This window comes from Myotis lucifugus, unplaced genomic scaffold (assembly GCF_000147115.1).
Source record: "Myotis lucifugus unplaced genomic scaffold, Myoluc2.0 scaffold_60, whole genome shotgun sequence".
NCBI classification, from domain to species: domain Eukaryota; kingdom Metazoa; phylum Chordata; class Mammalia; order Chiroptera; family Vespertilionidae; genus Myotis; species Myotis lucifugus.
Genome location: NW_005871108.1, coordinates 890,989 through 916,696, shown reverse-complemented (window position 1 = coordinate 916,696; position 25,708 = coordinate 890,989). Strand labels below are relative to the sequence as shown.

Below are 25,708 nucleotides of genomic sequence, written 5' to 3'. Positions count from 1 at the left end.
GTCAGATAATGTCACTCCCTCCGCTCAACCTCCTTTCCCAAGGGTCGCATCTTGTTCTCATGGTTAAGGGAGAGCGAAAACTCTTGGATTGTAATAGAAGGGGTCATGCAGGAGGGAGCCGATCAATGATTCTTTCTCATCATTGATGTTTCTCTCTCTCTCTCTCTCTCTCTCTCTCTCCCCCCCCTCCCTCCCTCCCTCCCTCTCCCTTCCTCTCTGAAATCAATAAAAATGTATTTTAAAAATAATAATAATCAAAATTAAAAAGACTGTAATAGCCGAAGCCGGTTTGGCTCAGTGGATAGAGCGTCGGCCTGTGGACTGGGGGGTCCCGGGTTCGATTCCGGTCGGGGGCATGTGCCTGGGTTGCCCAGTGGGAGATGTGCAGGAGGCGGCTGGTTGATGTTTCTCTCTCATCGATGTTTCTGGCTCTCTGTCTCTCTCCCTTCCTCTCTGTAAAAAATCAATAAAATATATTTAAAAAAAAAAAAAAGACTGTAATAAGCCCTGGCTGGATGGCTCAGGTGGTTGGAGCATCATCCTGTGCACCAAAAGGTTACAGGTTTGATCCCTGGGTCAGGGTGCGTATGGAAGGCAACTGATCCCAATTGATGTTTCTCTCTCACATCAGTGTTTCTCTGTTGCGCATGCTCTCCCCCTTCCTCTCTTTTTAAAATCAGTAAAATAGCCCTGGGTGAGGATTTAAAAAAAAAATACTATAATAATATTAACAAAGTGCTACAAAGCTTTTTTGTCCCTTTTTTTATTTACTAAGATGCTTGCACTTGCTTGGGTGGTGACGTCGATGAGTGTAGGCCTACGTGTTCACTCAGCAAAATCTATTGAAGGCCTATGGGGTACTAGGCACTGGTGTGGGCACGGGAATAAAGAACACAATGGGAAGATATCCTTACCTTTCTGGAGCTTATATGTTAGAGACAATAGCAAAGTAAATATATAAATATATTAGCTGTTGCTAAGGCCTGTGGGGGAAATGAAGCATGGGAAGAAAGAGGGACTTGGGGTTGCAATTTAGATAAAGTGGTCAAGGGAGGTTCCCTGAGAAGGTGGCATTGGAGCAAAGACCAGAAGGGAGAGAGACTACACTGGGCAGAGGGAACAGCATGTGCAGAGGCCCTGAGTGGGGGTGTGCACGGAGGCAGAGTGGCTAGAGCAGCATGAATGCGGGGAGGGTAGGCGAGGTCAGAGAGAGAAGGGCTCTCGTTACTTTGCCTTCTATTCCAATCCAAGAGTTTTCGCTCTCCCTTAACCACGAGAACAAGATGCGACCCTTGGGAAAGGAGTTGAGCGGAGGAGTGACATTATCTGACGCACATTCTGAAGGATCCCTGACTAATGCACAGAGGTTGTAGGGGTGGGTCTGGCATCATCCAGGAGAGAGGTGGTGGCGTGGACCAGGGAGGGGCCGTCAGGTGCTGGTGGCGTCACATTCACACAAGGAGTTCATGTTTTGGACATACTCATTTTAAGATGCTCTGTTTGATGGAAGTGGCAGTGCCCAGAAGTTCTGTTGGTTAGTAGGCAATGATTGGGTTGTGATTTAGAGAGGAGATGAATGTGAGAGAGAGGAGATGAATGAGAGAATATGAATGAGTGAGTTTATGTGGTTCCCTGTTTTGGATTCCTAGGTAGGTATAAACGGTTCTGGGGTCCAAGACCCCTGAGATACCAACTATGAGAATATTTCAGGCTAAGATTTGGGAGTGGGATAGGATGTCGTGTGTGTGAAGAGCATTAGGAATCAGACTGTATTCAGGTGAATAAACAAGCACCACTGTGCAGAGTGCTTTCCTGTGCCAGCTCACTGCTGGGCATTGAGCCTGTGCTGTCGCGAGTCATGACTAGCTCACGCACAGTCTCCCAGGGACCCCGAGGCTTGAAGAAGTGAAGGGCGTCCCACTGTCACAAGGTAGTGGGCGTGGGGTTTGGAATTCAAATCCAGGCATATTTGAGCCCAAAGCCATGATTTCTTTCTATTAGGTTCACCGGCCTCTCTGTGACAAAGGGCTTTTTAAATAGGACTTAGCCCTAGCTGGTTTGGCTCAGTGAATAGAGTGTCCACCTGCGGACCGAAGGGTCCTTGGTTCGATTCCAGTCAGGGGCACATACCTAGGTTGCAGGCTTCTCCCCAGCCCGGACCCTGGTCAGGCTCCTGAAGGAGGCAACCAATCAGTATTTCTCTGTCTTTCCTTCTCTCTTCCACTCTCACTAAAAATCAATGGAAAAATATCCCCAGGTGAGGATTAAAAATAAATAAATAAGTAGGACATCGATATTTACAGATCTCCCTTTTAAAACATTTTGAAATGTTCGCTTTAGCTAAATTAAGGTGTGGGGCAGCCTGAGAGCAGGCTTCTCAGGAGAGGGGTCTATAATGACCCACGCTCTCCCAGCAAGCACGAGCCGTGTTGGACCTGTGGGAAGCCCTGGATCTTAGCGAAGGCACACGGATTCAGCTGGACCTGGGAAGTGCCATTGGAAATCAGCCGGACAGGAACCGGCTGCTCAGGATGGCGGAGACGCTGGCAGCTGCAGGAAGAAAGAGGATCTGGGAGGAGAGGGGAAGGTGCTGACATGGGGTCTGCATGGCTCCTGGGCTAAAGCGGAAACGGTCGGATGAGGTGGGCTCGTATCTCCGTGCAGAGCCCCCAGGAACTTCAAGGAGGCAGAGGAGACTCGGCTCCATCAGGGCAGCGCACCCCGAGTGGTTGGTGGGACTGGAGTCAGCTGGCTCTCAGCCTGTCCCTGCTCCTGTGGCTCACACTGTGGCCTTTGGCAAGTCCTCTGTGTTCTGCTTAGAAAATGTGGCAGTTGAACTAGATGGTCATGAAATGCCAGGAGGGGGAGGGGAAGGGTGAGGAGGAAATGAATATGATGAGAGAGAGGAGATGAGTGAGAGAATATGAATGAGTTTATGTGGTTCCCTGTTTTGGATTCCTAGGAACACAGAAGCTTTCTGATTTCAGGCTGAGCCAGGAGCGGTCTCCATGAAAAGGGGCAGTGGTCCCGGCAGATCAGATACATCGCCACATGTGCCCTTGTGTTCCACGATTCCTCACCCTCATGTCCGCAAAGCATAGCACACACAGGCCACAGCACACACAGGATCACAGCACACACAGGCCACAGCACACACAGTATCACAGCACACACAGGCCACAGCACACACAGGCCACAGTACACACAGGGCCATAGCACACACAGGCCACAGCACACAAAGCACACACAGTATCACAGCACACAGAGGCCACAGCATACACAGGCCACAGCATACACAGGCCACAGCACACACAGGCCACAGTACACACAGGCCACAGCACACACAGACCACAGCACACACAGGCCACAGCACACACAGGCCACAGTACACACAGGCCACAGCACACATAGGCCACAGCACACACAGGGCCACAGCACACACAGGGCCACAGCACACATAGACCACAGCACACGCAGACCACAGCACACGCAGACCACAGCACACACAGACCACAGCACACACAGGCCACAGCACACACAGGATCACAGCACACACAGGCCACAGCACATACAGGGCCACAGCACACACAGGCCACAGCACATACAGGGCCACAGCACACACAGGCCACAGCACACACAGGGCCACAGCACACACAGGCCACAGCACACACAGGGCCACCTGGGTGAACTCTGAGGGCGTCATCTCTCCTCTATTTTAGGACCCTCCTTGCAGGTTCCCAATAGGCAACCTGGCTAGAGCAGCATGAAGGTCTGTAGTGTACTAGGCACTGGTGTGGCCACAGGAATAAAGTGTACCCAGCCCCTCTTCCCCTGCAGCAAATCCCATGCAACAATACTTCTTTTAGCTTTTACTTTAGGGAGGGCTTTATTTCTCCTAAAGAACCAGTCCACTTTCCATTCCCCCTTAACCCAGAAAGCAAGAAGATTGGGCATAATTTCTCTTTTTGCGTCGGTGGCCAGGAAGCTCGGAGTCAAATCTGAGCCTTGTCATTGTGCCATGTGTGTCTGCGGCCAGGCTGTGGTTCCCCCTTCTTCCCGGGCCCGGACTCCATGTATATTTTATTACGGTCATTTGCGAGCTGCCTTAAAGTTGGTGAGACTTTCCCGTCTTAGCTCTAGGCTTCCCCTCCGACTTCTTTACTCAGAAAGCTGCCCTTGGCTCTTATTTTATGGAGCTTTTGCCCGGATTCAGATGCGAGTGAGGGGCGGGGCTGTGGTGCCGAAGCCGCCAGCGAGGCTCTGACCCACTTGCTGTGCGACCCCAGACAGACCACATGCTCTCCCTAGGTTTTCGTTCCTCTCCTGAAATGAGGGACTGTGACAGAGCCCACCCAAGATGCTTTCCATTCTAGAATTCTGAGAGTGTGTTAGCCCTTGTTGGTGCCTGGGGTGAAAGCAGGGAGGGCACCGACTCAAGGATCCTAAGAACCAGGACAGAGATCTGGGAAAAAGGGGGAATCCGCAGACATGGAGGCCCCGTTTTCTCCCCCTTCCCATGATGCTCTAGAGCTGGAACCTCGGGAGCAGGTAGAGGAGCCAGGCTGAGGCTTGACAGCTCTATCAGCCAGGAAGCCCAGGGAAGCATATGCTGCAGCCAAGGTCACTGAAGGGCCTCCATCTGCCAGGAGCTGCTGGCCAGGCAGCTGCCCGGCTAGGGCCAGCCCCACGGTCCCTCTGTCCCCCACCCGTCCCCACGCTCTCTGCAGAGAGGCAGCCCTAGCATAGACCTGGGCGGTGGGAGGATGGAAACCGGTGTCCCACCTGCTGCTTCTCCCCACAGAGGAGGCCTGCCAGACATCGCCCTGGAGAGCCACCCACCGCAGTCGGTGTGGCAGAAGGTGCCAGGAATTTCAGAGCCACCCCCTGGGCCTGCTCTGACTTACCCTGAGGGGCAAAGCCAGTGCTATCTCTGAAGAAAAGAGGTGGTGGTAGTAGCCCGGCCGGTGTGGTTCAGTGGTTGTGTTGACCTGTCAAGTAGGAGGTCATGGTTCTATTCCCAGTTGGGGCACATGCCCGGGTTGTGGGCTCGATCCCCAGGAGGGGATGTGCAGGAGACAGCCGATCAATGATTCTGTCTCATCATTGATATTTCTGTCTCTCTCTCCCTCTCCCTTCCTCTCTGAAATCAATAAAAAATAAAATTGTTTTTAAAAGAGGTGGCAGTAGTAATAGCAAGAAGTGTCCGGTCTTCCAGTTGTCCAAGAACTTCCCCCATCCCTCCATACCCTGCCTGGGCTGGGTCCTGAAGAGACGGGCAGGGTCAGGAGGTGATTCCCACTGAATAATGAGGCAGCTGAGACCGAAAGAGGTTAAGGCCCAGGGTCACCAAGCAGGACCAGGAGGTGTGGCTCAGGGGAGCTGAGGGTCCCTCGGTGGTGGCCTAGCCCAGTACCTGCACTGAAGACTGGGCTGCAGCAGCTGCTGGAAGAATTGGAAACGGTGGTCCTCACAGTGAGGGCTTCTCCCTTGCCTGCGTGGCTGATTCTTAGGAGCAGGAGAGACACCCTGGTCAGGGAGAAGACATGAAGAATTTCTTCTTTTTATTTTTTTATTTTATTTTTTAAAATATATTTTTATTGATTTCAGAGAGGAAGAGAGAGGGAGAAATAGAAACATCAATGATGAGAAAGAATCACCGATTGGCTGCCTCCTGCACGACCCCTACTGGGGATTGAGCCCACAATCCAGGCATGTGCCCTTGACTGGAATCGAACCCAGGACCCTTCAGTCCGCAGGCCAACGCTCTATCCACTGAGCCAGACCAGCCTGGGCAAGAATTTCTTTTTAACAGCCTCCTTGCCCTGCTTACCTCCTGTTTCTGTGATGTCTGGTTTTATGGAAGCTTGAGGAGGCCAGGATGTAGGGATATAACCCCCTCATCTCACCGTGGTCTGAGTGTCTCCTGGGCAAGTAGATTTTTTCTCTTTTATGCAGCAAAATGGGATATATCCCAGATCTCTCCTATCATGAGACCTTCGTGATGCAGTAGAAATGCAGGTGCTCATGACCTGGCCCTCCAAGGTCTGACCTTGAGTGATCTTGCAACCTCTGCAGCTTCGGGTTTCCCATGGGTCGGATGGAACGGTCTCTACCTGGCCTCCCTCCACAGGGAGCGTGTGAGGACCAGATGGGGTGAGTGGATTTGCAAAGCCTTCCAAAGGGGCGGCCTTAGCGCCTGTCTCCCCCAGGCTGACCAGAGCAGGAGCAGCGGGGAAGCGCTGACCAAAGTCAGGAGGGTGGAGGAGGATGGTCCGAGCCTGTCCTGGCGCTCCTTGCCGAGCCACCCCGGGCAGCTCCCTTCCCTCCCTCGACCATGCCTGTCCTTTTGCAGATGTTCATTTTACACATGTGTTACATAGACTTTCACATTTGCTTTTTATGGAGATATAATTCACATACCATACCATTCCCCCTTTTAAAAGGTACACAATTCAGGGGTTTTTAGTGTAGTCCCAAAGTTGTGTATTCATCACCACTCTCTAATTTCCAAACATTTTAATCAACCCCAAAAGAAACTGCATACCAATTAAGTCACTTGCTATTCCTCCTTCCCCCGACCCTTGGCACCCACTAATCTGCCTTCTGTCTCTGTAGATTCACCCACTCTGGGCATTTCCGATAAACGGAATCCTACAATGTGTGGTCTCTGTGCCCGGCTTCTTCCCTTTAGCGTCATGCTGCCCAGGTCCGTGCCCGTGGTGGCACGTCAGCAGCTCGTCGTTTTTGTGACTAACTGGTATTCCGTTTCATGAATGTACCGCGTTTGTGTACCCCCTCCTCCATCGATGGGCATTCGGGCTGCTTCCTCCTTTGGCCCCCGTGGCCAGTGCTGCTGGGAACATTGCTGTGCAGGTTTCTGTGTGAACACCTTCTCCCGTTCCTCAGGGCACGTGCCCACTGGGGGAGTTGCTGCGTCATGTGATTCTATGTGTAACTTTTGAGGAACCGCCAGACGGTTTTCCACAGCAGCTGAACCACTTTACACCCCCACCCGCGATGCACGAAGGTTCCAGTTTCTTCACATTCTCACCCAGGCTTGCCCATCTTTTTTATCATAGCCATCCTAGCGGATGTGAGAGTATCTCATTGTGGGAACTGTATATGACATCGGTTTTTAATCTTCAAGTCCCTCTTTAAAAAGCCAGTTCCTGCCCGACCAGCACGGCTCAGTGGTTGCACGTCCACGTATGAACCAGGAGGCTATGTGCCCAGGGGGCGTGCAGGAGGCAGCCGATCAGTGATTCTCTATCATCTTTGATGTTTCGATCTCTCTCTTCCTCTTCCTTCCTCTCTAAAATCCATAAAAATATTTTTTAAATAATTTTTTAAAAAGTAAAATAAATAAAAATAAATAAAAAGCCGTCTTCCTTTAGATCGTCCATATGTAGGACACACACAAGAGGAGCCCCGTCAGGTGCAGTGGGGCAGGAGGCCCGAGCTCACCCCTCAGCAGTCCCAGAGGCAAGTTCGCCGGATGGTTCCCAGCCTGGAGTCTGACTCCCAGAGAGTCCTGTGCCGCAGCCACCTCAGCCCTCAGGCCCGTCCTGGTTGCCCTAGGAACCCAGACAGCATTGGCCCAGCGGTGGGTCTGCCCTGCCATTGAGCCGGGGTTGCCATGGTGAGAGGAGGCGTCCAGTGGCTCCCACCCGTGGCTCCAGCTCGGAGGGCAGCTCTGGCAGGACCAGGAAGCCGGCTGGAGAAACGCCGCCACTGCCTCCTTCCCAGGCCCAGGAAGGGAGGCCCTGGGTTTGGCTGGTAGCGCCGAGGAGGGTCGGGGTGGCTGGTCAGGTTGCAAAGCCAGTGGAAGGGTCACTGAACTCGGCTGTGAGTAGCCCTCAGAGCACAACCCTCTGCGATCCCCGTGGCCGCTTGGCACGCTGCCAGGCCGCTCTTTCTCCTCCCACGTCTCTCCGCATCCGCACTCTGGGCGCACCAGGCGCTCTGCCGTGTGATGGGTGGGGTGTTCCGCATTCCCGCGTTGCCTGGGCAGAGAGGGGACCCCCTCCCCAAGTTCTATTCTGCTGGTCGTGAGGCTCTGGTTTTCACAGCTGTCAGAGGCGTGAGTCACCAGTCGCAGATTGTTCTGTTCCCTGGCTGGGTTTTAGGATAGCTTTCTTCTTTCTGGATGGCTAATTCTTTGAAAAAGGATAATTTATAGGATGTGCAGGGACTTTCACTTAGCTCGAATATTAGATTAACCTGAGTGCCTGGCTTCTCCCCCGTGACTTGCTGGTGGAGTGAAATGCCATAGTGTCTTTAAAGGATGCAGCGTCCCAATTCTACAGCCGTGGGACCTGAAACCCGGGGCCCTAGTGATCGAAGGGGGGGAAAGCATGACGAGGGTCCATCGCTTCATTGACAGCCTGGAATTACAGAATCAGAAAAGGCTCTGGAAGCGTCTCAGACCATCTAATCCAATCTCTGGGCTTAGCAAACGTGCCTGTTTCAGCCATTGTGTTATGTACAGTGTGTGTTGGTTGTGTTCATTTGTATGAAACTCCCCAGAGGGTGGCGTTTCAACCCCCCGCCTGGCATGCAAGTGGTCATGACAGTAAGTGATGGGAGGCGTCCCAGCGTGTGGTGTGTGCGTGGGGACAAGGCGGGGGAGGGGGGGGCGGACAGGATGGTCGGACAGCCCAGGCAGAGCTGTGGGAGCAAAGAATGGTTTTCCTGTGGCAGGGGCGGGGGGGGCGGGGGGGGGAATAGCAGGCAGCTGAGAGCAGGGGGAAGGGTACAGGTGAGAGGGCCCTGGACCCCGGGGTTAAGAGTTTTGCCCTGATCTTTACTTAATCGGGCGCCTCCGGTGAATTTTGAGGGAGTTTCGGGCCCTCTTGTCCATCGCTCCCGCTGCCGCCCTGACCTGGGCCCTCTCATTCTTACCTGGGGTTTTGATAACCTCCTACCTCATCTTCCTGCCTCTACTCTTGTCCCTTCCCAGCCACACTCCACAAGGGCCCCTGCCCACGGGGCTTTCTAAAATGCAAGTCTGATGGTGTTCCTCCGTGACCGCCTGTGCCCAGAGGGCGGGCAAGACCCTGGCTGATGCCGCTCCGCGTGGCTGGGCCCCGCCTTCCCCTGCAGCCTCGCCCCCCTCACCCCCACTGTGACTCCGCCCTCACCAGGCCCCTCGTGTCCTGAGCAGCTGTGCCTTTGTCTGGGCCTCTTGCTTCCTGCTCACTTTCCCTGTCTGGTGAACTCCTACTCATCCTTCAGGGCCCCGTGCACATTTCTTTTTAGAGCAGCTTCCCCTGGCCTTCCTGAGGCCGCCATTGCGCCTTGGGTGCGTTTCTGTTCTGAGGGTCACATTGCATTGCAGTGATGCCCTTCTGACTGACTGGCATTCCCCTTTGTGAGGGTCTGTCCGGTGATGGGCCCTGGGCTCAGCCCCACCCGTGCATCATCCCGTGTCATTCCCACAGTGACCACAGGGGGCGCCTTCTGGCACAGCCCCCGGACAAATGAGGAGGCCTGCGGCTGCAGGCGACAGAGCTGGGATTTGGGCCCACATCTGTTGGACTCTTCCTGCATCTCCCTCTGCTGTTCCCTAGATCCTCCAGTATCCCCCCGGACCCCCTGTGGGTCCTCAGGAAATGTTGGGCGTGTGAGGGACTGGCCACAGGGCTGGGTTCGGCAGGGCGCCCTGGTCTGGCAGGTGGGGAACTGGAGGGAGGCAGGAGGGAGAAGGGGCTGGAGTTACTTGGGGTTGACGTGATGAGAGACTGTGACCCATGGCTAAGGGTTTCCTTCCCGCCCTCCGTTCCAGTGGCAGCCTCTGGCCACCTGGGGACAGGCCTGCGGGGACTCTGGGCCAGCAGGCAGCGTGGTGACAAATGCCATGGCAACCTGCCTCCTCTCGGGCCTGGAGGGGAGGGAGGAGCTGAGAGCGCACAGGCCCCACACTGGGACTTCTGAGCAGGATCCTAGAAAGGTGGCTGCCTTGGGCCTGGGTGACTTCTGCCCTCCCCTGAGGACGCCCGCCTGCAAGGTCCCGTCCCAGCAGGGGAAACGCCACTTCCCCTCCGCCCTGGATGAGGGGCTGGCCCTGGCCTCCCAGGAGACTGTGGGCTTTATCCAGGTACAAACGCAGTCCCCTTCCCACCCCGCCACCCCCCACCCCCACCCTCCTGTCAGAAAGGAAGGAAGGAGCTCAAGAGGCGGAGGCGTGGGGTTGCCAAGCAAGGTAGGGGAGGGACAGCTGGGACAAGGCCCTCATTGTACCGAGGCCACACGCAGCTCCCAGGCAGGCCAGGCATCTGCCTGCCTCCCGGGACCTGGGACTAGAATTCCACTTGGCCTTTCCCACCCAAGCTACTTAGCAACACGCATCCCAGCCGGCCTGGAAGAGCGCGGCGCGTGCTCAGATCTGAGTCCTGCCTCTGCTGAGAGGGCCTCCTGGAGGCACAGCCTCCGCTTTGCCTCCTCCCAAAAGCAGGGGGAGGCGGGGATGTGGGTCGATGCCGGTGAAGCGGGCTGGCGGGGACCAGCACCCAGGGTCTGTCAGACCTGCGGCCGCGTGGCCTTGGCCAAACTGTGATCACAAACCCTGCTTGCCTGGAAGGTTGGTATCTGCAGACATGGGCAGGGCACACAAACGCACTCAGCAGGGTCACCTGGCCGCACGGGGTTCAGTCCCCGGCAGGTGATCCCGGAAGCCTTGGCCCCCCCAACGAGGAAGGACCATCAGCCCCAGCCCCCCCAGCTGCGCCCGGCCCAGCCCTCCTGTGCTCTGGAGGCAGGCGGCCGGCCATTGGTGGCTTCCTGACAAGTGTGGGGGCACCGTTGTTGCCCCAGCCCCTGTCCCGTGGTTCCTCCTCCAGGTCCGGCCCGACGGTCCCAGAAGGCCCTGCCTGGGTGACGGGGCGTGATGGGTGGGCCGCGTCACCGAGCGAGGGCGAGCAGCTCAGGTGACAGGCCTGGTGTCGGAGGCTCCTGCGCCGGCACCTGACACCTCGTGCGGACAATGCGGGCTGTGTCTGGCCGTCCAGGGGACGGGCCGCATCTGTGTCACAGCCAGGAAACAGGCCACTGAGGAGCGCCTTTGTCTGCTCAGGAGGCAGCCCCGCCGCCGGCCAGGATGGCCAGGCTCCCCGGGGGCCCTGACTCGGGAAGGGGTGGTGCCCTGGCCCGGGGACTCCAGGGTGTGAGGTCCAGCCCCTGAGCGTCTGGTGTTGGCCCAGCCACCACTGGGTGTGACTTGGGCCCGTGCCTTCCCTCGGGACTCCTCACCTGTAAAGGGACTAACCACAGCACTTCCTCTTAGGGTTGTTGGGAGGCGTCGATGGCGGAATGTACGTAACGTGCCCGGCCTGGGGTCTGAGACGAGGAGCGGGCTTGGTGAATGCTTGTTTCCCGGCATGGGGCCAGGTCTGGGGTCCAGCGTCCTCGGCGAGTCTCCTGTGACCCAGGCTACTGCCCTGAGCGTGGAGGAAGGGGACGGGTCTCTGGAGCCGGCACAGGACTAGCATGTTGGCTGCAAGGGCCCAGGCCCTCCACCTTGGACGCCAGGAGCCCTGGGCTGGTGCCCAGGCAGCCACCTCCCCACAGCAGCTCACACCCCGCCTGGCCTGGGGCCTCCCCTCCTTAAACCCCTGTAGGGTCCCGGGAGAGGGGCCTAGTGACTCCTAGGCCGGAGCCAGAGGGCCTGCGTCCCCCACCCACTGTCAAGAGGACCAAGGGTGGGCCTCTGCAGGCTCGGTCACTTTCTACTGGGCCCAACCCCAGAGACACCCCGAGGGGGGCTTCTGCTCCCACCGCCCAGCCCTCACCTGCTCTGAGCCTGCGCCCTGAGCTCCTGTGCATGGCAGGATCAGCACGCGCTCCTGCATGGGTGCGGGCATGTGTGTGTGCGGCACGTGTGCGGGAGGGCCGCTGCATGTCCTGCACCGTGCACAGGTCCCCTGAGCATGTTCACGTGGAATGTCGGGCATGGTGCCTTTTCATGACCGTGTGTGTCCATACGTCTTTCTACACGTGTGCTGGTCTGTTGGTCTGTCTTGTCTCCCCTGTAGACGGGAAGCCCCGAGCCACACGCCAGCAGGCACTCTGGGACGGTGACGTCGAGACTAGCCCAGCGTAATTTGGGGGTCCTGGTCCTGCTCCGGGAGCCTCCAGCCTGCAGCCCCCGCCGAGGAGGGAGGATCGGGGTCTGAGTGCAGGGACCCAGGGGGCTGGCGTGTAGCATAGAGGACGCGGTGCTGCCGGGGGTCGGGAGGCGCTGCCGATGCCTGTGTGACCTTGGGCGACGCCTCCGCTCCGTGCCGCACGGTCGCCCATCTGGAGAGCACGGGGTTGGACTGATGATCTCTGGCTGCCCTGAGGCTCTGCCAGTCATTTTAAGTCGGGTGCCCGGAGCCAGCTGTGGCCAGAGCCTGGCCTGCCAGGCCCTCGCTCCGTCCTGGGTGCCCTGCTGAAGGGCGAAAGGAGAAGCCATGCCGGGCAGCGGCCCCAGCGAGAGGATGACCTGGCCCGGCCCGGCCCTCGCCGCGGCCCCCCCAATGCGCCCTCTCTCCTCAGCCCCGGGGACACCACCCATCCCACCCCTCACCCGGACCCGCAGCCTCATGGCCATGTCCCTGCAGGGCAGTAGACGGGCCTCTGCTGGATCCCGCAGGTGAGTCTCCCCCTGGCCCAGACCTTGGCCTCAGAGGATGGGAGGGGTGTCCCCACTCTGCCACCCCCTTGCGAGGATTTCCCTAGTTTTCCCATCTCTAAAATGGGCTGCTGACGCTTGCTCCTCCTGGAACTGTTTAGGGCTCGCCTGGCACGGTGGGTGTAAAGTTCTCTGAAGGCACACGCCATGGGGTTCCCGCCCACATCAGTGCTGTTTGACCTTCACCGTTAGAGGGATGTCCCACCGTCCTCCACGCAGCTCCCTCCTGTCTCCCCCCGCCTGCCCCATTCTTCTCCACCTGGGACTCGGTCCATGCAGGACCTCCTCCTCTGGGCTTGGGGGACCCTTTAGGGGCACATTCCCCCCCTCGCCCCCCCGTTGGGCTGCAGCCCTGTCCAGCCTCCATTCCTGCCCTGGGGAGTCAGGAGGACCGGCCTCCTTCTGGTTTTCCATCTTGATTTGCACTGTCTGTTCTGTCACCCTGTCTGTGCATCCCCGATTCTCCTCTGTTTCTCTCCCGGCGGTGACCCCGAAGTGGGGGCGCTTTGGGCCGCAGCGGCCTGGCAGTGCTCGCCCAGTGTCCGCAGCTGCCCACCAGCCAGAACGAGCACCTGCCCCTTCTTCCCGCCTCCAGGCGCACCTCTCCCCCCGTGAGCATGCGGGACGCCTACGGCACCTCCTCTCTCAGCGGCAGCAGCACCTCGGGCTCCTGCAAGGGCAGCGATGGCAGCCCCACGCCCAGGTAACGACCTCCCCTCCAGCCTGGCCTGGCCCAGCTGCCTGGGAGCCTGGGTACCCTGGGGGGCGGGGTGGGGGTGTCCTAACCACCCCCACACTCCCTGGCTGTCCAACCCCAAGCAGGTCACGTCCTCTCTGAGCCTCTATTCTTGTGTCTGTGAAATGGGTGTGATATGTCCAGCTGTGAGTCTCCAAAGACAGTGTCCTAGGCCCACGAGAAGGGATGCTTTCAGGACCAGGCGCCACAGGCGGCAGCTCTCTGCACGTCAGAGGCCGCCTCCTGCCTTCCTGCTCCCCCTCCTCGGGGTGTAGCTCTTGTCCTCGTCACATGTGGCTCCCACACCTCCAGGCAGCGGGCTGATGCCCAGGAAGGAAAACGGGAAAAGCCCAAAGCCCCACTCCCCGGCCCCCGGCTCATGTTTCCTGACGGGGACCCCTCCCCGGGAATCCTGTGTGCGCCTCCCTGTGGAGCTGGGTGATGTGCGGGCCCAGGTCGGGCAGAGCTGTGTGCTCCTGGGCACAGCGTTGGAGGGCACCTCGCAGCTTCTGCCGCTTGCTTTCCTGGGGGCAGCATGAGGGTGGCAGAGGTGAGCAGGTCTGGAAAGGAAAGTGGGGGAAAAGGGCTGAGTTGTGCCCTCAGCAAAGGCGAGCAGAGACCTGAGAAGCGGGATCGGGCTGGGAGGCAGGGCAAGGGGAGCCGTGGGTCCTCGAAGACCAGGGAGTTCGAGCTGGGACGACGGCACAAGCCTGTGCCCAGCGTTGAAATGCAGGGGGAGGCAGAAGACTGTGGGCTGGGGATTCGGTCACTTCTCATCCCCACCTCTCCATCCGACACTGGTAACGGCCGTCGGTGGGGCTTTGGTCCTCCTTGAGCGTCATGGCCGGAAGACGGCCTGCAGCCCCGTGGCCAACGCACCCGCTGGGAGGACTCGTCTGCCCGTTCCAGTGGAGAGCGTGTCATTTGTGTGAAGTGATGTTCGGGTTGTGCTGAGGCAACAGTTCTCAGTGTTGTCCAGCATGACACACGAGTGATGGGTGACACACGTGTGCGGGACCCATGTCCCAGCATTCCGTTTGTAACCCCACTCCAGAACACAGGGCATGAGGAAGACGGAGGCGTACACTTACATTTTAAAGTGTATGCATCCATCTTCAGAGAGAGGAAGGGAGAGGGAGAAAGGGATAGAAACATCAATGACTAGAGGCCCGGTGCACAAAATTCATGCATGGGGGTGGGGGTTGGGGGGTGTCCCTCAGCCCAGCCTGCACCCTCTCCAATCCAGGACCCCTCGGGGGATGTCCAACTGCCGGTTTAGGCCCAATCCCTAAACCGGCAGTCGGACATCCCTCTTGCAATCCGGGACTGCTGACTCCTAACCACTCACCTGCCTGCCTGCCTGATCGCCCCTAACTGCTCCCCTGCCTACCTGATCGCCCCTAACTGCTCCCCTGCCTGCCTAATCGCCCCTAACTGCTCTCCCCTGCCTCGGCCCCTGCCACCGTGGCTTTGTCTGGAAGGACGTCCGGAAGATGTCCAATCTAATTAGCATATTGCCCTTTTATTAGTATAGATGAGAGAGAATCATTGATCAGCTGCCTCCTGCACGCCCCCTACTGGGGATTGAACCCACAACCTGGGCATGTGCCCTGACCAGGAATTGATCCATGACCTCCTGGTTCATAGATCGACACGCAACCTCTGAGCCACACCAGTCAGCCTAGATGCAGTTCTGATTAGTTAATAACTATTTTTTAAAATATCTTTGTACTAGTGGCCCATTGCACGAAGATTCATGCAATAGGCCTTCCTTTGCCTGGCTGCCAGCACCAGTTTTCTTCTGGCATCCAGGACCCAGGCCTTTGGTCTGGCCACAGCAGTGAGGCTTGGCTTCTCCGCTCCGGTTGCTCCCTGCCCCTCCTTTTTTTTTTTCCCCAGCTCCTCGAGCGGAGGCCAGGGCTGGATGGAAGCCTGGGTCGCCCCCGGTGACCCAGGCCCCCAGGCCCCCAGCCCCTCCTTGAGCGGAGTCCAGGGCCGGCCGGAAGCTTGGCTTCCTCCATCACCGGGAACAACCCAAGCCTCCTGCTCGCTCCAGCTCCATGGCCTCTGCCATCTTCAGTCGTCTTCAGTCTTTGCTCTGTGCCTGCATATGCAAATTAACCGCCATCTTTGTTGGGTTAATTTGCATAGTCACTCTGATTGGCTGGTGGGTGTAGCGGAGTGGCGGAGTGATGGTTAATCTGCATGTTTCTCTTTTATTATATAGGCTTGATTTCAGAGAGGAAGGGAGAGGGAGAGAGAGAGATAGAAACATCAATGATGAGAATCATTGATTGGATGCCTCCTGCATGCCCCCTACTGTAGATCGAGTCTGCATCCCGAGTGTGTGCCCTGACTGGGAATCAAACCGTGACCTCCTAGTTCATGGTGATGCTCAACACTGAGCAACACCAGCTGGGCCACTTAAATTTTTAAAAGTTCATAATTGACAACTTTAGTATTTTTCCTTTCAGTAGCAGATGTTTGTAATGCATGTCATACCTGCAGCCCCGGGGGGGTCCCAGCCCAGAGGCTGACCTCTGCCGGGGAAGGGTCCTCTCACCCACAGAGAGCCTGCTGCCCTCGGAGAGCCTGCTGCGGGCCAGCAGGGGCCGCGCGGTGGCCTCCCTTACAGATAGCTGGGCTCTCCGAGGGAACAGCGGAGAGGCTTGAATTATAATACACTCCCTGTGTACAAATGTTTTCCCACAAAGATAGAGCTAGTGACTAAAATGTGCAAGTGTTAAATGTTATATTGGGGAAACACTCATGAAGCAAATGGAAAGGTTAAAAGAGTTGCTTCCTCTCTCAGCCTCAGCACTTACTCGCGTAACTCACCCTGGTTCCTCTCCTCCAGGCATGGGGAGGAGACCTTTCACTCGCCACAGAGCTGTGTCCCCAGCAGTCCTTGCAGGGGCCAGGAGCCCACAGGGCCAGCGCATGGGGCCGCAGGGCTCTGCTGGCTTGCTTGTCCTTTGGAAAGAGATTTCTTGCACCACCATAGAGGCACCCTGAGCTCCACCCCACGCCTCCTCTGCCCTCATCACAGAAAACAGGAGCGATTTGGCGCTGCAGCAGTGGCCCTCCCCGGCCTGCTTTTCCAGGCCCCTCACATGCCATCGTCCCTCCCTAGACCTGGGAGCCCCCCGCCCCAAAGGACCCGAGTTGGGGGCAGCAAGTCCCCTGCCAAGTTGTGTGAAAAACCTGCCCAGGGTGTTCAGCCAAGACCCAAGGCGGGAGGAGGGATTCATGAACAGAACCACCAGCAGGCAGGAAGCTGGGAGCCGAGGAGGCCGGGCCAGGCTCTGTTGGTGGAATTGAGGTGCCCTCCTTCTCGGGGTGAAAGCCTTGGCCCTCCCTTCTCTACACTGGTGGGACCAGGGTGCACTCACCATACACACGCCTGTGCCACCTCGTAATGGGGAGCATGTGGCCTCCGGAGCAGTGCACAGCCAGCCCGCTGCCACCTCGGGTACATCGGGTCAGATCCAGCCGTGTCCACATGTGTGCTCACATGTGCCCCGGAGAAAAGGGGGGCGTGCACTTGTATGAGTCCATGCATGGTGTCCTCACATGTGCCTGTGCCCGTAGAGAGAGGGTGGGCATGGGTGTGTACTCATGTCTGTGGACATGCAGGCGCAAATGGACTGGGAGTCCGTGTGCTCCGATGTGCACGCCCAGTGAGTGTGTGTGCGGGTTCGAGGAGGGAGAGCCTCCAGCCCCGGCCTCGTTCTCGGGTTGGGAGACTGGGCGCCTGAGCTCTCTGGGACTGGACTGATGGAGATGGTGTCAGTATGTCCTACAGTATGTCTCCCCACCCCCAACTAGTGGAGCCAGGGCTGCCCACCTGACGCTGTGGTTTTCACTCAGAAGAGCTCTGATAACGCCCACCTTCCAGAAGAGGGCGGGGTGTCCTGGGGCCCACGGGGGCCTGTCCGGGAGGCCTGGCCTGGAGCCCTGGTGGCCGTGGACCTGGGTGGTGGGGCTGGCATCCTCTTGCTCCCTGGAGGCACGGGCCTACCCCTGGCTCTGCTCTCCGTCCCTCCTGGCTGATGAGCGCCCCTTGCAGGCGCTCCATGAAGTACATGCTGTGCAGCGACAACCATGGCATCAAGCCGCCCACCCCGGAGCAGTACCTGACCCCGCTGCAGCAGAAGGAGGTGTGCATCCGGCACCTGAGGGCCAGGCTGAAGGACACGCAGGACCGGCTCCAGGACCGGTGAGCAGGTGGCCAGGGGCAGCCCTTGGCAGCCCTGGGGGCACGCTCCACACTCCGAGGCACCAGGGCCCTGGGCCTCGCTGGGAGGAGGGGGTGGCTTGGGGAGCCCATTTCCAGAGCACCTGCGGGTCCCCGTCCCCCCTGAGTTGCTGTCTTTGACCTCAGGAAGCTGCTTGGGGCCAGGCCAGGAGCAGTTTCTCCCAGGAGGGCTTGTCGGGCTTCCCACCCAGGGCAGGGCTCTCCCGGGTTGAGCCGGCAGCCCCTTTGGCCACTTCTCCCTGGCTCCTTCCCTCCTGGGCAGGGGTGCGCAGGGCTGTCTTCCCGGCCTTCCTTCTCTGTGAGGGAGGAGCAGCCCGTTGGCCCTGCTCGTCCCCAGGGGACTCCTGACCCACCAGTTCAGGCCCCAGAGCCTTCCTCCTCGTCTGTTATAGATGATGTTCAGTCAGGAGACATCTTTGAGCTCCTCCCCAGCCCAGGGGTCTCCCAGGACCCCCTCGGGCCCCCCTAAGTGCGTTCTTCAAACCTGAGGGCCAATGCTTGGCCTCCCCCCACCCCGCCCCCGTCCAGGCCGGTGGCCTCATCTTCAGGGCCGCCCTCCGATCTCCTCCTCGCCTCCACCATCTTCTCCAACTGTGTTGATTTTGATGTGCAGCCGACCGGGAGCTGTGGGGCGCTCCGGGGCCCTGGAGGGCGGGGCCAGCCCCCACGACCAGGTCTTCCTTCATCTTCTTTTCACATATGACAGCTCTATTGGGTTGTAAATCACATACCACACAATCTGTTGTTTCTGTTATAGTCACAGAACTCTGCAACCATCACAGTATCTAATTCCAGAACATTCCATCACCCCAGAAAGGAACCCACTCCCAGCAGCAGTCATGCCCGCTTCTCTACATCCCCCCAGCCCCTGGGAACCACGAGTCTCTGTCTCTACAGACTTGTCGGTTCCGGGCACTGCAGGTCACGGGAAGCACACAGTTCGCACGCCACCTCTTCCTCGAACCGTGGCAGCTGCAGGCGGCATCTGGGCCTCCTTGTCTGCAGGGCTGGGGTTTCTGTTTTTCTTTCCCCTCAGCGATGCCCTGGGTCTGCTGGGCTGTCTGCACGGAGGTCTCAGGAAGGAGGCGGCCCCTCTCACAGCTTCGAGAGCTGGCCTGGGCTCCGAGCAGGCCGCGTGCCCTGCCGTGGAGGGCCTACACCTTAACCCCTGGCCGCTCCCCGCCTGCTACCCTTGCGGGAACCTGTGGCTGTTCACCACCGGCTTCACTCCACACGCTCTCTGTATCCACTTTGGTGCCTGCCGTTCTAGCGGTCGCCTCCCTCTCAGTAATCCTTTACACCCTGTGGTTTCGGAGGCTGTGTCCCCACTTCCTGGGATGGCCTTTCCCCATCTGACTTTCTTGGCAAACTTATCCTTCAGGACTCAGTTCAAAGATAAAGCCCCAGGCAAGACTGGGAAGCCACAGCCCCGGGGACCCTGCTGGCTCCTAGGAGAGGGGGCAGGTGCCCGCAGAGCTGAGCATGCCCAGTGCCTTCTTCCAAACTCACTCTTCCTCCCTGGGCTCCATGTCAGTGAGGAGGGTCCCCGTGGGATGAGCCCCCCACCCTGAGACGGGAGGAGTGAAGGGCGAGTACCCCCATACCTGTACCCCCAACATCGCTGTTGCTGCTGCTCTGAGCCTGTTGCTGCCGCGGCGCCGAGCTGTGTCCCGTCAGCGGTCTGTCCCCTTCCGGTGACCCAGGCCCCTCGGCGCACTGCGGCTGCGATTCCTGGGCGCACTTCCTGAACTGCATTTCCGATCTCACTTCGAAAATAAACGATGCTTGATCTGGGACTGTCATTCGAATGGGATCGAGAACCCCAAAGTGACGTTGTGCCACTTGTGGGCTGCATTTGCACGAACGCCGGGCCGGCGGCTGCATGTGGCCGTGTCGCCGAGGGGTGAGCTGAAGGAGGGACCCCCAGCCGGTTCCAGGCTCACTGCTTTCTCACTGCTCTGTCCATCCTGGTGTTAGCTCTGGACTTGATGGCATCTTTGTCAAACTCACCTCCCTCCCCCAAGCCCCGTCAACTCAGGGACTTAAACAGCCCGAAAGTTTCTGGACAAGAGTCTGCTGACTGTCGGGTTCACCTGGCACTTGCCTCTTCCCTCAGGAGTAGCTGCGTGCCTTTTTTGCCCTTTTTTTTTTTTTTGGCTTTCCTCTTTATAGTAGATATAAAACAGAAACGTCCCCCCGGATGAAAGAGTGCCACCCCGTTTCATCGTTCCCCTCTGATTGCCCACTTCTCCCTCCACTTGAGGGAAGATGTAGCATTACCAGCTTCCCTCCCCGCCCCTGCCCCCTGCCCCCATGTTGCAGGTGGTCATTTAAAGCCGCCAAACAGGAGGCCACATCCCTTCCCACAGAGCAGATTGTAGGTTTCCTTCTGTGGTTATACGTTAAGATTTTTAAGGATGTCTTGGGTTTTTATAGCAGGAGCACCTTGAAATTGAGACTCTTTACCGTCTACTCTGCAGGCGATGGATTTAAACGTGGACAGGCCTCTGCATTACGGCCCGGAGGGGGTGGGATGCCGTGCTGTCTCTTGCCCCATTTCTTCTCCCCCCTCCCTCCCCCCTCCCTTCCCTCCAGGAGGAGGCCTCTCCTGTCTTTACCCCTTGGCCCTCTCCCACCCCCCTCACCCTGAGGAGTAAGGAGAAGGAAGGAGCATTGAGTAGATCCTGGTTTTAGCTCTGTGAGCCGGCAGCACAGGCCGTCTGTCCGTGTGACAGCCCCCTCCGGACCTGTCCCCCTGGTGGCAGAGCCAGGCCAGCAGTGAGCATGTGTCTCGTCCGCCACAGGGACACCGAGATCGACGACCTGAAGACACAGCTGTCACGCATGCAGGAGGACTGGATCGAGGAGGAGTGCCACCGCGTGGAAGCCCAGCTGGCCCTGAAGGAGGCCCGCAAGGAGATCAAGCAGCTCAAGCAGGTCATCGACACCGTCAAGAACAACCTGATTGACAAGGACAAGGGGCTGCAGAAGTACTTCATGGACATCAACATCCAGAACAAGAAGCTGGAGACGCTGCTGCACAGCATGGAGGTGGCCCAGAACGGCACGGCCAAGGAGGACGGCGCCGGGGAGTCGGCAGGCGGCTCCCCCGCCCGCTCCCTCACCCGCAGCTCCACCTACACCAAGCTGAGCGACCCGGCCGTCTGCGGGGACCAGCCCCCTGGGGACCACCCTGGCTCCTCCACGGAGGACGGGGCTGACAGTGGCTTCGTGGCCAATGATGACACCATGAGCCGGACGGATGTGCTGGAGGCCAGCAGCCTGCTGTCGTCGGGGGTGGACTGCGGCCCCGAGGAGGCCTCGCTGCACAGCTCCTTCAGCCTGGGGCCCCGCTGCCCAGCCAGCAACACCTACGAGAAGCTGCTGTGCGGCATGGAGGCTGGCGTGCAGGCCAGCTGCATGCAGGAGCGTGCCATCCAGACAGACTCGCTGCAGTACCAGCCTGACCTAGACACCATCCTGGAGAAGGTGACCAAGGCCCAGGTCTGCGGGACGGGTCCCGAGTCAGGGGGCAGGTGCCCGGAGCCGGACCCCCAACCCCCAGGGCCCAGAGACCCCAACTCAGCGGTGGTGGTGACGGTGGGTGATGAGGTGGGTGATGAGCTTGAGGCCCCGGAGCCCATCACCCGCGGGCCGACCCCACACCGGCCCGGTGCCAACCCCAACCCCAGCCTGTCGGTGAGCGTGGCGTGCCCCGTGGAAGAGGAGGAGGAGGCGGCCGAGCCCAAGAGCTACTGGAGCCGCCACTACATCGTCGATCTGCTGGCCGTGGTGGTGCCCGCTGTCCCCACGGTGGCCTGGCTCTGCCGCTCCCAGCGGCGCCAGGGCCAGCCCATTTACAACATCAGCTCCCTGCTGCGGGGCTGCTGCACGGTGGCCTTGCACTCCATCCGCAGGATCAGCTGCCGCTCGCTGAGCCAGCCGGGCCCCAGCACTGCCGGCGGCTCCCAGCTCTGAGGCCCTTCCTGGCCAGGGGCTCGGGCGGCCTGACCACTGATTGTCGGGGTGCCGTCCTCCCTCTCGCACATCCCCGGGGGGCATCATCTTACTTAGTTCTGGGTTCGGAAGTGGTGTTTTCTGGCTGTTAACAGTGTGGGGGCTGGGGGTTGGAGCTTGGACAGGAGAGAGGGGAAGAGAGACCAAAGGCAGGGAGGCCCGCTGTAGGACCAAGTGCAGAGGAGTCCTCACCCCGGCCCCTCCGCTCGGCCCTTCACAAGGGCGGCCCCTGCTCAGGAAGTCTCTGGTGTACTGAGCTGGAGAGGCTGGACCTCAGTTGCCCACTTCAGTCTCCCCATCCTCCACCCCCCACATCCCGTTCAGTTCCCTGATCACGCCACACCACCCCTGCCCTCCGCCCGGCGTCTGGACCAGTATTATCTCCTCAGGTGCAGGCAGCTGCGACCCAAAGTGCAGGCTCCTGACCCAGGACTCTGAGCAGAGCCTGAACTGCCGGGCCTGGCTGGAGCCCCAGCCCCTCAGACTGCTCCACACTCGGGTGAAAGGTGGAGATGGGCAAGAGGGGCCGAGGGCAGTGTGGGTTCTGCATCTGTCGGCCCCAGACCTTCCCTACAGTCCACTTTCCTCCTGACACGTCTGGGCGTCAGATAATTCTTCCTGTGAGAGCTAAGCCAGACGGCTCGGTGCTGGGGGAGGAATGCTCCCGTCCAGAGTGCCGGCACGAGGAGAGGAGGCGGGCTGGCAGCTCGGGCCCCTCCGGCCTGAGATGAGGCCCTGTGGTCTGGGAGGCCGGGCTGCACTCAGCAGTCCTCAGCTGGTGCGGACAGCCAAGGCCATCATGGCCCTGGAGCGCACCCCGACTTTCTCTGGGGCCTCGGGCCCAACTTCTGCTTTGCACTGTGCTCACTCGGGGGCTTGGTTCTCATGTATCCGGACCTCCTGAAAGGGGGCTGCTTACTGTCTAGGGTGAGGGTTCCCGGATCTTAGACTCATGTGCCTCAGGAGGAATTACTGCAGGATGAATGGCAAGACGGAACTGAAGCCATGTTGCCGTCCAAGCCAAAGCAGGTGCCCTGGGTGTTCGTGGGGTGGGGTGAGGGGGAGCCCGCAGACACCCTGCTCCCAGCCCGAGCCCAGCCTGGGAAGGCTCACTGTCCTCCTTCCATCCCCAGGACCACATCAGGGCCCCCAGAAACGCTGCTGACCTTTTATTACCATTACTAGTGCCCCGGTACACGGATTCATGCACATTGAAGGGAAATTAATTAGAATGTGGCTGGTGGGGCGCGACTGGGTGAGACAGGCTAGACACGCCCTGGAGCCAACCTCCCGTGGTCCCTCCCCGCTGGCCACACCTAGGGCAGCGCTGGGGCTCAAAGGCATCTGCGGAGTGAGCGGGGCCCCTCTGGCAGGTGGGGTCCCTCAGCCTGGCCTGCGGGGATCAGGCAACACTGGCTCTCTGACATTCCCCGAGGGGTCCCGGATTGCGAGAGGGCAGTTCTCGGGTGATGCACCCCGGAATCTGGCTCCCTCCTCTCTGGTTCCAGGGTGCATCACCCGAGAACCACTGCTGCCAAGTCACCGCAGCTCAGCAGCTCCTGCATTGAGCGTCTGCCCCCGGTGGTCAGTGCGCGTCATAGCTACTGGTCAGACGGATGGTCACTTAGCCTTTTATATAGATAGATAGATTATTTTACAAAGTAAACCCGGTCCTTTTTCCCTTCAGGGCTTACACCCATCTGGTTGTCCCATCCACTCTTCAGAGTTAGGCCCCACACTTGGGGGGTTGGTGGGACCCTGTGTCCTACTCACCCCTCTGGCCTATGGGACACTGGTTCTCTGCCAAGGTTGCTTGCCCACCCCTGCTGCTCCGGAAGCCGTTGCCTGACTCACGGGCTCTGCCCTTCCTTTCTGCGCCCTCCCCTCACGGGGGGCAGCGCCTGCATGCACTGGGAGTGGGCAGCCGGCCCAGCCATTGGGGCAACAGCCCCCTCTGCGACGCGCTTTGTGCCTCCAAAGCTCCCCTCCTCGGTCTGGGCCTCAGGCCAGCCTTCCTTTGTGGAGCACCTCCCACCCCAGCCGAACTGAACCCGAGCTCCTGGGGCCTGGCCAGGGCTGCCCAGGGACGCTGGGGCCGTGGCATGGGGGCAGGACAAGCCCAATCCAAAGCCAAGCCGGGACCGGCCGGGACCCAGCCTCCTGCGCCGTGGACTCACGGGCCACATAGTGTCTCCTTAGAATCAGGCAAAGCTTTGCTGAGGAAATAAACATATGACTCTATTTGACAACATAAAATCTATATATTTTTCACCACTGGAATTGAGTGGCGCTGCGTAGCCCCTCTGCTCTTGTCCGTGTCTTGCTGTCTGTGGCCTTCCTGTTGTGTCTTATGTTTTGGTGGATGTGGTCAGGGCTGGGGCCACAGTCAACACTGTCTGCTGCCGGAGAAGCCACTGGTGAAGGGCTGGCCGGGCTCGGACCCAAGGCCTCTGGGTGAGGTGAGTGGGTCCAGCCGCCACCCTCTGTGCCTCCTCTGGCCTGAGACTGGCCTGTCTGGGTCCCAGGGGCCCTGCTCTCAGCATTGAGGGTCCTCTCTCTTGGGAGGGAGGGGTCTGGTGGGGCCTTGGACGGGCGTTTCTTTGTGTTAGTGGAGGCGGCGGCGTACCGGCAGCCCTGAGACAGACCGGGGGACCCTGTTGGCCAGTGGTCCCGCAGGGCTCCTGCGTGTCTGCGTGTGTGTGCTCATGTCCGCATCTATGCAAAAGGTGCAGCGCTCCCTGTGCGGCTGCAGGCGGTGGAGGTGGGGCCTGTCCCCCTGACTGTGCAGGGCACAGAGTGTGGGCTGTTGAGTGCTCATTCTGCACGTGTCTGCTTAACGCCTCCTCCCGTTGGGCTGACCTTTCCCGCCTGCCCTCCGCTTCTGGAGCAGAAATCCGTGGGCCCCCTTTCGCCAGCCTCTGCCAGAGCGGATGGTTAGGTCCAAGGGACAGTGTTTCCAGGAGTCACTTTCTGGAAACGCTGGCCCCGTGGAGCCCAGCGGGGAAAAGTGGCTTCTTCATTGTAGGGTCCGGGCCAGAGCGGCCCTGCTGCTCCTCTGGTCCAGGCTCAGGCCGAATCAGAGTCGGGCCAGGACTCTGCACACGGAGCTGGCCCGGGCGGAGTTTACTGCCTGTCTCCCAAGGGGATGACTTAGCGCTTCACTGAACACCCTCCCAATCGCCACTCGCACAGCTCGCCGGCAGCAGCACAGGTAGCTGACGGCCTTGGGGAGGGGCGGGCAAAGGACAAGGTTCTGGGGCAAAGGTCTACGGAGGGGCCTTTGCCCAGTGACCTCATGATCCCCTCTCTGACCTGGGGGCACAGTGCACCCCAGTCACAGTGCACACTCACACTCGGCCATCCCCTTGACAGAATTCAGGGGCCCGGGAAGGGGGGAGGTGGGGAGGGGCATTCACTTTGGTCTCCTTTGTCCTTTTGTTCAGACAGAGTTGTACCTGCAGCAGACGACTCTGAATTAAAGCATGAAAACACACACGACCCTCGGCCTGTTTCTTGATGTCTTTTTTCTGAGGTGGGGGGTGAAGGGGGCTCAAGCTGTCCCCACCCGCGTGGGAGGCAGAGCGTGCCCCCTGGCAGGGGTCTTCTCCAGGTCAGGGGAACACGAGCTGCGGGTGGTTCGGCTCCACTGTGCAGCTGCGTGGGCAGCTGGGCCCCCGCCCCTCATCGGGGGGCGGAGACAAAGCATCTAGAAACACCTCCCTCAGTGTCAGACCCTGAATGCATCGCATTCCTCCTCCCCTCACCAGTTCTTACGCCCATTCTGCACGTGCACAGCAGCCTGGCCGGAGAGAGGGGTGTCCAAAGCTGGTCCCCTCTTCCAGGGCCCACGCGGCACCCCACTAGCCATCCCTCCGACGGCAGGCAGCCTGCGAAGGGGCAGAGCACTAACGGCTCTCAGAGGCAATGCATGGGCAAGGCCTTGGTCTCACGATTGCTTGAAAGAAAACCAGCCTGGCATGTCCTGGGACTGAAATTCCGGACTTTTCAGTGACTTTGGGGGAAGGAA

At 59.1% G+C, this 25,708-nt stretch overlaps 1 protein-coding gene across 2 annotated transcripts in view; it reads left to right on the top strand.

Annotated features, from left to right (window-relative positions):
- The window catches only part of SNPH (syntaphilin), a 39,270-nt gene extending 16,158 nt beyond the window's left edge, over positions 1-23,112 (top strand). Inside the window, exons 2-6 of one of the 2 annotated variants that reach the window (XM_023754339.1) lie at positions 11,282-11,309; positions 12,030-12,631; positions 13,266-13,373; positions 17,476-17,625; positions 20,469-23,112. In XM_023754339.1, coding sequence (XP_023610107.1) covers positions 12,450-12,631; positions 13,266-13,373; positions 17,476-17,625; positions 20,469-21,642 — 1,614 coding nt within the window. In that variant the 5' untranslated portion in view covers positions 11,282-11,309; positions 12,030-12,449 and the 3' untranslated portion in view covers positions 21,643-23,112. The remainder of the gene's footprint in view (positions 1-11,281; positions 11,310-12,029; positions 12,632-13,265; positions 13,374-17,475; positions 17,626-20,468) is intronic. The other variant, XM_023754340.1, reaches the window with a different exon arrangement.
- The last annotated feature ends 2,596 nt before the right edge of the window (positions 23,113-25,708 follow it).